This window comes from Leuciscus leuciscus, assembly GCF_965113295.1.
Source record: "Leuciscus leuciscus genome assembly, chromosome: 13".
NCBI lineage: Eukaryota > Metazoa > Chordata > Actinopteri > Cypriniformes > Leuciscidae > Leuciscus > Leuciscus leuciscus.
Genome location: NC_138737.1, coordinates 35,418,157 through 35,431,406, shown reverse-complemented (window position 1 = coordinate 35,431,406; position 13,250 = coordinate 35,418,157). Strand labels below are relative to the sequence as shown.

Sequence of the window (13,250 nt, the reverse complement as noted above, 5' to 3'; positions counted from 1 at the left end):
GAACTATAACGATAACTATATTAGCGTTCACATCAATGGACGATAACTTTATTATAATAAGCATGTATAATTTATAGTTTTGCCATCGACCGCTTTAAGTGCTTGAGCTCTTCAAATTTGGGTGGATTCTGATTGGCTGTCAATATTTTTATCGTTCATCAGCTGGAGAAAAAAAAAGTTCTTAAAGTGATTCTAAAGATGTCGTTCCTCTGTGTTGTTATCATTGTGTTGTGGACTTCCCTATTCTCATAGAATTAAACGATTAATAAACCTTTATAGTTATTGTTCTTGGTGTGAATGGCTCTTTATGGTGATAGTCAACAGTCTGGTTATTTGAGAAAAATCAGAAACTGACATGCACACATGCAATCTTTTTGTTTTGTGTTAATTATTTGCAATGTTTGAAGTATTCTTGATTTTGTTGATCATATTTCCTCTGTAAAGTCTGCTCTGACGCGTTTGAGTGACGTTTTCTTGGAAATCGAAGAGCCTTTTAGACGTGATTAAACTCACATTACAGAAATGTCACGGGAGAAATACACAGATGATTGGATATGAAACAACCGCACCCTGTGTGACCCACATTTGCAGGGGTAAAATGGGTTGTTTTCAGGATGTTTAAGGACAAACTTGTGTGATGTTGCAGACATCAAAATCAAAATTAGTTTAATAGGCCAGTGAAAACATGGAAAATCTTTCCGTTGTACTTTTGTCAGTTAAATTAAGATGAAAGAGAATAAACAAATTAAAGATTCTTAATTTTATTACATTTTACAAAATGTCCCAACTTTTCTGGAAAGTAAGGATCGAGTGTGTATCTCCACTCGCACGTGGATTCCCTTCGCTCTTGCACAAAACATAACAATAATACGGTTTATTAAAACAGTAAGGAATATTTTAAGGAATAACATTATTATATATTATATTGTTTTAATTTAAATGGCAAACCCTTGTGCGGCACTACATTTGCAAAACAAAAAAAATTGTTGACATTTTAAAATATTAATTAAATTGTTATACATTCATTTGATTATCATTGTTTTTGATAATAAATTTGTGTTAAAGTATAAAACAAAATCCAAACAGACAGAGCAAAGAATAAAAATAAAAAAACACATTTCATCGGGCACTATTATTGTTAATATTTTTAATGCATTCAATAAATTAGTTATCCTTTTTGGATAACATGGAATCAAAACATTAAAATGAAATACAGAAAACAGAATTTGGGAAAAAATAAACAGTCAGATGAATCTTTTAATTTATTTACAATTTAATATTATTTAATAAGATCAAATGCATCTTAGAAATGTCTAAGAATGGGTCATTCATGTCTTGTGCACTTGTATTAATATATAATTTTTTATTTGAAGTCAGCATGAAATGAAAGTTTAAATAGTATTTTCTTCCTTGTTACGGATATCTGAGTGAAACAGCTTCTTGAAAAAGAAAGTGTCTTAAGAGACATATAATACTAAATATAACACGTACAATACACCTTCGCAACCACGACTTGTTCAGGACGTTTTACAGTGGTAATTCTTTATTTGATACCTTTCTTATTATAACTGTCATTTATAACATCTGACCTGCATCGAACTGCATGTTTCATAAAGCTGTCGTTAGAAAAATGGTGAAAACACAACAAAAGGTTGGTGTTGTGTACAGCTGAGGTTCCTCTTTAGATGTCTCCGTCCAGGTCGTTCCTGTCAGGGAAGAGTTTCGACATTGCAGTTGAGCATTCTGACTGACTGAGGACTGAGGAGGAGACTACATAGCAGTCTATATAGCACTGTTGAGCTTGTTGAGCTGCCGTGTATTAGAGAACAAATGTGCAACTCTCTGGCCAGCAGAGGGCAGTACATCGCTTCAGATGTGCACTGCGATGTATTTCTCCTCCTTTTTTGCTCCTCCTCCTCCTCCTCCTCCATCCACTCCTTCCCCCCTTTCTCCTCACCCCCTACATTTCATCTGGCCTATTGTGAAATAACCCAATTCTCATGACCTAAATTTGGGGTATAGCATTCCCTCAGTTGTTTTTGCATTCCTGCTGTGTTCCTCAATGATTATGTGAGAAAATAATTAATTAAGAGTTTGTAATTGAGCAGAACATTAAGGGCTTTGTTTTTGACTGGTGTCAGTGGCTAAACTCTCTTAATCCTGTCAAAGAGACTGTCTGTAATCGGCAATTTATGATAATAGTTTTTCAGTCGTGGCTTACAACGCCTCCTGGATGCCATTTGAGACGAGAACAGTTCCAGATGATAGTTCCTCAAAAATATGCCAATTCACTCAACACAACCGAATGAACTCCGTTTCATGCTTCAGCACAGCATTCTTAGATATTCTAATGTAGTTTACCACTTGCTAACATCACTCTGGTTCTTCTTTTAAAACAGGAAACTTCAGTTCCTTCATGCAGAAGGAGATCTTTGAGCAGCCAGAGTCAGTGGTCAACACCATGAGAGGAAGAGTTAACTTTGAGAACAACACAGGTGAGCCCGGCTGTGCTCATATCAGTGAATCACTTCCAGACCAGACGTGGGTAAAGTTTCTAGGGAATTTACAGTTCCTTAGAAACAATTACATGGATGTAACAGGAATGAATTCCAAACATTTACCAGATGACACTTACAGTAAAATACATTATTGTCCATTAAACTGGACTCATGAGCAATGCACGGAAGCCCTCAATTGCAACGTGTAAAAAAACAAACAAAAAAAAACTAGCATATTCCGAGAATAAAGTCAAAATATTTTGAGAATACAGACAGTCTTCTGTAGAAGTTCTTATTTATTTTTTTGTAAAGAAATGCGCTCGTGAAGTCGAACTGCTTCTGACATGGATCTAAATATAATAGTAGCTTTTTACTTTTATCTGGGGCTGGTTTCACAAAGATAGACTTAGATATAGTAGATAGTCAGACTTCAGATAGACATCAAAATCAGACCGTTGCACAAAGCACTTAAGACTCTGACTATCTTAAGTAGGACTACACTGCAGTGCCTTCTGGGTAAATTAAGACACTTTTCAAAACAAAAAACATGGCGGATCGAGTAAGCGCATTCAACCGCTCAGTGCAGTTTACCCCAGCGGGAGATATGTGTTTGTTGGAGGAGTATAACACTTACAAGGACATTTTACTTGGGAAATTTAGCGGAGAATGTAGTAACAAGAAGAAATGTTTAAATTATGAGCCATTTTCCCTTTTCTTTTGGCTGTTTGTAATGTAACTGATTGTTACTGCTGGTAACATAGAGTCTTAGACCTAAGTTAGCCTGGGGGTAAGGTGTCTAATTTTTTTGGTCTAAATTAAGTCAGTCTTTATTTTTGTGAAACAGTCTAACTTGCATTAGACTAGTCTATGAGCAAATTTTAGACTTGTCTAACACTATAGACCGGTCTAAAATAGCTTTGTGAAACCGGCCCCTGAGCTTTCAACAAAAGGAAATTCTACAGGTGCTAATCTACCAACATGGCATTACCATTTGTCTTAGGAGGCCTATGAACGAGCACGAAGACTCCGCCGGAGTAGGCACCACAATCCTGGTCCAAACTTTACGTGGCACGTTGACTCAAAGCCTATGATTTTTTTCGTTGTGAATCAGGGCTTCCGTAGCAATGCGTCAGATTTCAGTAGAATTATTAGTAGCAAATTTACTGGACATTTGTCCTGGATTTTCTACTTGTTATGCCAGATTTTCTTAATGTGTGTTTGTGTGTGTGTGCAGTGACCTTGGGAGGGCTGAAAGATCACATTAAAGAGATCCAGAGATGTCGAAGGCTCATTTTGATCGCCTGTGGGACCAGTTATCATGCTGGAGTTGCAGTATGTACATCACCAAACAAACAAACACGGCCTCACTTCACACCTGACATTATTTTGGGTTTTCCAGCAAATGGATCACGCACTGAAGACACAGTGTGACGCCACATTCAGAGCTAATCAGGGACAGATTCTAACAACGTTCAACAGAGTTGTACATGATAATTCATTCATGAAAACATTTGATTTTAAAAGTTTTTCATTTAGTGAGCAACCAATATATCGCCAATGGCTGAAATGTCAATATAATATAAATTATTTATTAATCATCAGCTGATCATTTTTTCTGTTTCCTCGATAATTTGCATAATGATGATTGATAGTGGCGGGACTTTTAACATGATCACGCTGAGAACATCACCTTTTCTCCATCTTTATTAGATTTCTTTGTTTAACAGTACTGGGCCACTGGCTAATAAATTATGTCCAAATTGTTAAACAAAGAAAGTAAATGTATGAAAAGTATTATAGAATTTGCCTTTCTCTGTGTGTGAGTTTTCCATCTTTGCTGAATCTTCACAGACAGCTTCTAAGTAGGAAAACGCAATAGACTATTTCTTATTTATGGTCTGTCATATGAAATAAATAATTTAGAAATATTTGAGTCTGATCACATTGGAGACTTGGAATCCGAGGTGACAATGCAATCCAGCTGAAGACTGTCCGGATATGAAATGCATGTTATTGTCTGGTGTGAAGGGCCCACAGAGACATGTACAAGTTTAAGTCCAGCTTTTGTCCTAATACGGACTCATATTAGGAGAAATACATTTTTCTTTTGAAATTAGAGTTCAGTGTGCTAATGTGAAACATTTTAAGTAACTTTCAAAACTTTTCCACCTCATTTTGAAAGGATCATCTACTGACACTAAACTGCAAAACCATTATTATTATTATTTTATTTAAAGTTTTGAAGTTATATTACCAACACAAAAGCATAAAACAGTCAGGACAACAAAAGATACATTAACACACAACGGAGAAAAAACAAAACAAAAAAACATCTGGATTGCCTCAGTCAGCAAATAGATGCAAAATGTAAATTACAATATTCACAGTTGTTTTATAAATCAGATAATTCACCACAGGAGAAGAAAAATAATAATAAAAATAAATAAATAGAGGGGAGGCTTACAGAATATATCAATGTTAAACTTCCAAAAGTCTCAAGAGAGGTCCCCATGTGGCTTCAAATCTTTTTTGTGAGCAGAGCTCACCAAAATGTAACTGTTCCATTTGGATAATATACAGCATCTCATTTAACCATCTCTGGAAACAAGGGGCTTGTGAAGTTTTCCAATTGAGGAGTAGTACTTTTTTGGCTGTAATTAAGCCTACCATTAGAGCATGCTGAAGAGTATGAGGGATAGTATCCATTACATCAGAGTAGCCAAAAATAGCCAGATTGTGGTCAGGTTGAATGTTAATACTGTATGCGCTTGAAAACAATAAAAAAATGTTAGACCAGAAATCATACAAATTAGGGCAAAGCCAAAATAAATGTGCCAATGTCCCCTCCGCCTCGGCATTTGCACCTATCACATTGAGAAGATATGGAGGGAAATATTTTGTTTAATCTAGTTTTGGAGTAGTGAATGTGGTGTATAACTTGGAACTGGATTAATTTATATCTCGAATTTACAGAACATTATTCTCGACAGGCCTTCCTCCCAGATCTCATCAGACACTTCATCGTTCAGTTCAGTAGACCAGACCACTTTAACTAAGGTGGTGGGTGCATATAGATGTTGCAAAAGCACGAACAAAACAAGATATCAAATGTCTGGTTTCAGGATTAGAAGATAAAAGATCGTGAATAATAAGGTTTTCAGGTTTATTTATAAACTGTGGAATATTTTTCTTTACCGGTACATGATTTCTAATTTGCAAGTATCGGAAGAAGTGAGACTGTGGGAGTGCAATCTTACTTTTAAATTGTGAAAAAGACGCAAATTGATCATCTATATAGAGATCTCCTATACAGCATAAATCTTTGCCAGAAAGTGAGAGCTCTGGCATTCGCTGGCCAATAATAATGCTTAAAAATAGGAAGGCCGAGGCCTCCACAATCAGTAGGTTTTTGCAAGTGGGCTTTTGCTATGCGAGGTGTTTTATAGTTCCATACAAATGACAGAATAATTGAATCAAGTTGTTTAAAAAAAGTTGCCGGCAAATAAATAAGGAGATTTTGAAAGAGATATAGAAACTTAGGGAGAGTAACCATCTTTATCACATCCACATGGCCAATTAGTGATGGAGGAAGCAGTTTCCAGCTTAATTTGAGTTTGTTAATCATGTCTAAAAAATTAATTTAAACAAATAATTAGGGTTCTTTGGAATTTTCTGGCCAAGATATGTAAATTGATCCTCCATCATTTTAAATGTTGTACTGTTCAAAAAGGTATCACTTAAGTTATTTGTTAGGGGCATAAATTCACTTTTACTCCAATTTATTGAATATCCTGAAAGTTTGCTAAAAGTCAAAAATTTTAGGGACAGTGACCACAGGATCAGTAACACGCAGTAAAAGATCATCTGCATATACGTTTATCAGACTTTCAGCATTGCCCAATGAAATACTACGAATATGTGGATGAGTTCTGATTCCTACAGCTAATGGCTCAAGTGCAATGTTGAAAAGAAGAGGTGATAAAGGATCACTTTGTCGTACACCCAGATAAATCTGTCCCCGAATCCAAACTGTTTTAATGCCTCAAACATAATGGCCATTCAATCTGATCGAAGGCCTTTTGGGCATCCAGTGAAATAATAGCTGCAGAATTGTTGGCAAACTTACGGTCTGCGTATAAAATATTAAGAAGTAGGCAGACATTACAGAATGAAAACCTTCCTGGAATAAACCCAGTTTGGTCAGGATGGATAATCGTTGAGATGTGTTGTGCTAACCTGGAAGCCAATATTTTAGTCAATACTTTTTGATCAAAATTTAAGAGTGCAATAGGTCTATAATTAGCTGGATCGGTCTCAGGTTTTCTTTTTTCAAAACGACACAAATATTTGCATCATATAAATAATCAGGAAGTTTCTTCCTTTGGATTGAATCCTGTAGCATTCTTAGTATAGAAGGAGCCAGCCTCTTACTAAAAGCTAAAAAAAAAAAAAATTCACAGCCAAACCCGTCCGGACCTGCAGCTTTCTCAGATGGAAAAGCATGAATTGCCTCTAATAAATTTTCAATTGAGAGTTCAGATTCTAGATCAGACCTAGAGGATTCACTAAGTTTTGGAAGACTTAATTTGGGGGAAAAAAAACTATCGTAATTAGGGTCCGAATCTTTAACTTTAGAAGTATATAATTCAGAATAAAAATCCCTCAAACATTCATTTATCTCCTTGGGATTAGTTATTAAACTGCTCGTTTTTGATTTTACCATTTGAATCGCCTTCTTAGCTTGTTCTCCCCTCAATTGCCTTGCAAGCAACCTTCCGGGTTTATCCCCTATTCAAAATTATTCTGCTTAAGTTTGAGGAGTTCTGCTTAACCTATTTGACCATTCAGGATTGAATTATACTCATACTTTAATAAAAAATAAAAAATTATAGTCAGACTTTGAGAGTGACACTCTATATGCATGTTCGAGTACTGGCAGTGTTTCTTATATTTTTCGAAGCCGACTATTTGAAGCCTGTTTTTGGATGACTCAAATGATATGATATGGCCTCGCATAACAACCTTAAACGTATCCCACAAAATCTAATCTGAAACATCTCCATTGTCGTTAGTTTAAAAAAACTCATCTATTTTTTCCAGTTAAATAAGATATAAAAGTTGAACCTTTGATTAACATTGGGTTGAAACGCTAAAAGTAATTTTTCATTTGCAAAATACTTTCAAGTTGAAATGTAACTGGGCTGTGATTAGATATTAATATATTATGATATTTAGTATTACTAACCCTGGATTTCCACCTACTGCGGAACGGCTGCGGATCGGCTCCACTGCGTGTCGGCTCCGTGCTTCGCCATCCTTCAATACCCACCAGGTCCGGATTTGTTGCGGAACGGCTGCGGCCATGACTTGACAGCTTAAGTCACGAGGATCCACGAGAGCTCGCGAATTCACGTATGATCACGCGATATAAGTGCTGAATTGCTGCGGAGCTCTCCGGCATCCGGCAAAAATAGAAGCTCTGCGAATCTTCTCCGGAGGGCTGCGGATTGCCGGAGTCGGAACGCCGTTCCGCAGTCAGTGAAAATACACACACTGACTTTAATGGAAACCTATTGACTCTGCCGCCATTCCGGAGCGGATCCGCAGCCGTTCCGCAGTCAGTGAAAATGCACACATTGACTTTAATGGAAACCTATTGACTCTGCCGCCGTTCCGGAGCAGATCCGCAGGCGTTCCGCAGTTGGTGGAAATTAGGGGTAATACTAGAAACCAATTCAGACGTTACCAAAATGTAATCAATTCTAGTGTATGATTTGTGAACATGAGAATAAAATGAATAATCTCTATCTGTCGGATGCTGCAGCCTCCAAATATCAACCATATTTCTAGATTTGAGTGTTTGTATGGAGGTAACTGTAGGTGGTGGTTTTGAGGAAAGTCTATCCATATAGGGATCTAAGTAACAGTTGAAATCACCACCAATTATTACAATTGAAGAGTTCGCATCTGGAATTACATTAAAGATTTTGCGAAAAAATTCGGAGTCATCAAAATTGGGGCCATAAATATTGAGCAAAGTTATGGGGAGAGAATTGATATGCCCAGATACCATTATATATCTACTCTGAGGATCAGCAACCATGGATGAAAATCGAAAATGAACATTACGGAAAATAATAGCTACACCTCTAGCTTTGGCATTGAATGGGGCCTGGTAAACCTGAGATATCCAGTTGGTCCTGAGAGTCTGCATTGATGAGTCACTAAACTCTACAGAACTCTTGAGGACTTAGAACAAAGTCAACCCCCCCCACACACACATCTGGCTTCCCCGAAATGAAGCACTTTGTCTCTTTTTCGACCCGAGAACACCACTCACATGTAAGTAGTAAGAGGATCCATCTCCAGTCACTTCGATTCCGCTCAACTCCACTTCCAATTAATAAACATTTCAAGTTCTAGAACAATTAACAGAAGTGCCATACATGTATGCGTTTTGGAAACACTCTTAATAAAACATAAACAATAGCGAATCAGCAAAAAACAAATATTTTAAGAGTGATATTAGTGTTGTGCATATTTCTCTACTCCTGCCTCAGCCTGGTCTCCACAAAATTCACAGCCTCTGCAGGGTCAGTGAAGGTCTTGAACTGACGCAGGAAAGCGGAGACTGTGTGCCACCTTTAATTCTCTCATCTCACGCATCACATCACTGAACGCTCTTTGCTGTTCCATCACTTCTGCAGTAAAGTCTGGAAAGATACACCTTGTGTCCGTTGTAGTCCAGGGTGCGATCTCGGCGAAGTCGAAGGATTAATTCCTTTTCTTGAAAGAAATGCACTCGTGCAATGATGATGCGGGGTCTCTCCCCATCTGACGGCCTTGGCTTGAGAGCACGGTGAGCACGGTCCTGAAAGTGAGTCTCACCCAGTAGTTTTGGGATCAACGCTGCAACAAACTCAGTCGGTCTCCCTTTCTCCTCTCCCTTTGGGGATACCAATTATTTGTATATTGTTGCGTCACGATCGCCCTTCTAAGTCGTTGACCTTCGCTCGAAGAGCTATATTCTTCTTCTGCAAATCTGACAAAGCCGCTTCGAAAGCATAAGCGGCCCTAGCGGTCCTAGTGGTCCCGTGTCTGACCCTCGACAGTCTCCACTCTCTCCACAAATTCCCGTACCGATGTCTGTAGAGATTGAAAGTCTTCCTCAAACTTGTCGAATCTTTCATTTATGGTTGCAAGAATCTTGTTTGATATCTTTTCCCTCATCAGTGGCATATCGTCGGTAGAAGCATGACTATCGGTGATATTTGCTCCGACTTGGCTAACGTTAGCCGTCGGCTGAGGGCCAGAACTTTTCAAGGCTTTTGCTGGTTTTAAAAGCATTTTCGCGTATCCAGGTGTAGACCACGTGAGGGACACAAGCTAAGTAGAAGTTCACAATACACTTATACGAAAAAAAATATTAAGATGGCACCTAATTTCACCAATTTAAAAACTTGGCGTGGAGGAGCTTGTACGACTTGAGAAATTAGAAAATGCCGAACAGTCTGGTTAAGGATCGACCAGACCCAGAGAAGACAGGATCTTACTGGAAATTACCATTTGAACTCACCATTTGAGACAAAAGTCTCACCTCCGAGTCATCCTAATGATGAATTTCATTTCCTCATCCCTCACCCCCTCTCTCTCTCATACTCCGATCACCTGAATTCACCCGAGAAAATACATATTCAAATGTATTGCATTTAATCAAAAAATACTTTGCCTCAAGAAAAGACCGTAACACGTAGAGACCTTCCGCGCTGGTCGGATGCAGGACTTTGGGCCGATCGAGGGCGAGCTTACAAGCTTGATGAAACGCGTCTACCTCATGCGCACCTCAGTAGCGCCCCCACTGCAAAAACATTATAATGTCAATGGGCTGCTTTGAAAAGATGGGGAAGCGCAGAATATTTGACCTGCTTTTACTCATTTTACATGCAAAAAGGGAATTTACCCCAAAAAATTCTGTAGAAATCAACATGATGTGGAATTTTGCATGAGGGCGATTGATTTCACAACTTAGATTTTGTGATTAGTTCAAGTTGGTTACTCAGATTCCCTGTGTTGTCCAAAAGGCTTGAAAGTAAACCCTTTTTTGCGTGCGAAATTTTACCAAAAAGAATGGAAATTGTGAAAAAAACAAACAAAAAAACATTTAGCTGCAGAAAGGCCTGATTAAGTCATAAGTGGACTTCAGAGTAAAAACAATACAATTATTTTAAAAAAATTACAAGATATGACAAATAAAATGTCTTTATCACTTGATCACATTTATTGTAATTTTATTGTCATGTCTGATTAGGACATAATAACTGGTTCCTGCTGGTTCTGTTTCCTGCTTAGACTCGTCAGGTACTGGAGGAACTGACTGAACTTCCTGTCATGGTGGAGCTAGCCAGTGATTTCCTGGACCGAAACACACCAGTCTTCCGAGATGATGTGTGCTTTTTCATCAGTCAGTCAGGTTAGCTCGTGTGTCTGTGTGTGAAGCTGTGTATTGTGTTTGTGGGAAAAGGCAGGTTTCTGAACTCTGATGTGTGTGTGTTCAGGAGAGACTGCAGACAGTCTGTTGGCTCTGCGCTACTGTAAGGAGAGAGGCGCTCTGACGGTCGGCATCACCAACACTGTGGGCAGCTCCATCTCAAGGGAAACAGACTGTGGCGTTCACATCAACGCTGGCCCAGAAATTGGTGTGGCAAGCACCAAGGTGGGTTCTGCTCTTTTTGTTTGTTTGTTTCTTAATTTATCAAGTACTTTTTTTGTCGTCTGCCATTCCCAATTTTTTTTTATATATTTTGGACATCAAATTAACATGTTTATTAGTATGTGTGTGTGTGTGTGTGTGTGTGTGTATGTATGTATGTATATTAGGGGTGTAACGATACGCGTATTCGTATCGAACCGTTCGGTACGAGGCTTTCGGTTCGGTTTTCGGTACGCATTACGTACCGACCGGTTCGTTGGACCATTTTTTTCTGCCGACCAAAATTTCGTTATTTCAAATGAAGGCGCGTCGCGGGTGGCAAGCGCGCTCATAGAGGCTGGCGCGACCACAACATCATCTGGCAAATGCAATGTAAGGAACGAAACTGAGCTACTCTTATTGTGTTTGTGTGGACCGTTTATCAGTTTTGACCTCTGAAGCGGGACTCGCGAGCCCTATGCGCGAGCCTGATCAAGCAACACCACTCAGCGCTAAGAGATCCAGACCAGTAAAGAAAGCATTTGAATTTCAAATGCTTTTTGAATTCGCCACTGAAGTAATAACATCGCTGCGAGATCTAGTGAGAAACATGCACATTTCTCTGTTATTAACGGATCAAACAGCGCTGACGTGGAAACCTGGAAGAAACATCGTGCCACGATGAATGAACTGGCCGGTGTCCACAGATCAGCAACATTCACCGTGGAATGGATTTGCGGTAGTAACACTAACTGCAAGGTATGGAAGTTTGTCAGGAATAGTGGGCTATAATGCTTTCAGGTAACATTACGTCTGTTTTATTTTGACATTATGAATACAATTGCTGCCCTCAAATGTTAATCTGAACTAAAATAAACCTTTGTTTATAACTAGCCTACTACTACAATATTGTATTTCATTTTGTCCAAGGAGCTGTTTTGTTTTATATGCTCATAAGAAGAGTCAAGTATAGCTCCATTATTGCTCAGTAAAAAAGCAAAAAAAAAAAAAAAAAAAAAAAAAAACATACTTTATGATGTTAGTTTCATTAAATAAAATAATAAAATAAAAGAAAAAATTAATTCAAGGAAATTTCTCTGGCATTTATTTATTTTTGCTGTAGCCTATGGAAAAAGTACCGTACCGAACCGTGACACAAGTGTATCGTATCGAACCGAACCGTGAATTTTGTGAACCGTTACACCCTTAATGTGTGTATATATATATATATATATATATATATATATATATATATATATATATATATATATATATATATATATATTCGACTCGGCACGGAACGGTTCGGCTCGCTTCGCTTTTCCACTGAGTGGTACGACTCGGCACGGTTCGGTTCGCTTTAGCTCGGTTGCTTTTCCACTGCAGTTAGTACCGCTTCAAAGTGGGTGTGACTGATCGTTATAGTTGCCGTCTCTACTGCCATGACATCATCATATTAAATGCGAATTTTTCATTCCGGGTTTCCCCATCCACTCCTCGGCAACCAACGAGAGGAACGTCTGCACCTCGTCCACTGACCACGATTCAGCCATTTCTTTTTTTAAGTTTATACTCTTTTTTTGAAGCAAATACTTTTAAAACAGGCGCTACAGCGTTGGCTGTTGTCTACTGGCTATTTAAATCTAGCGGGTTTGGTGTCTCATGTTGTAAATACAATGACGCTGGTAGTGATGATTCTGTCTGACCTATCAGTGATCTGCAGTGTTTTCACGTCACATTTTAGTATCGGTACGGTACGCTTGGAACCTCAACAGACCAAGTACCATTTAAAGCGAGCCGAAGCGAGCCGTACCGTACCGTACCGTACCGTACCATGCAGTGGAAATTAGTAAATGTCATAAATATGATAGTTGTTTTTATCTGTGTACCATCTGATACTGGTACTAATGCTCAAGCAGCCCACGGGTGAATTTCCTGTTCTGTTCACAAGCTTCTGAAAATGCACTCTCTGACTTTTTCTTGTAATCTTAACTTTTTAGGTTACTGAAATGCTGTTTGAAAATGGTTTTGAAATGTTCCATAATCCTATGTAAGATTAAAAC

At 38.3% G+C, this 13,250-nt stretch overlaps 1 protein-coding gene across 1 annotated transcript in view; it reads left to right on the top strand.

Annotated features, from left to right (window-relative positions):
- gfpt1 (glutamine--fructose-6-phosphate transaminase 1) overlaps window positions 1–13,250 on the top strand; it is a 47,578-nt gene that overhangs the window by 13,765 nt on the left and 20,563 nt on the right. Inside the window, exons 11-14 of the mRNA XM_082188712.1 lie at window positions 2,400–2,495; window positions 3,733–3,830; window positions 10,848–10,968; window positions 11,054–11,211. Of these exons, the coding sequence (XP_082044838.1) occupies window positions 2,400–2,495; window positions 3,733–3,830; window positions 10,848–10,968; window positions 11,054–11,211 (473 nt within the window). The remainder of the gene's footprint in view (window positions 1–2,399; window positions 2,496–3,732; window positions 3,831–10,847; window positions 10,969–11,053; window positions 11,212–13,250) is intronic.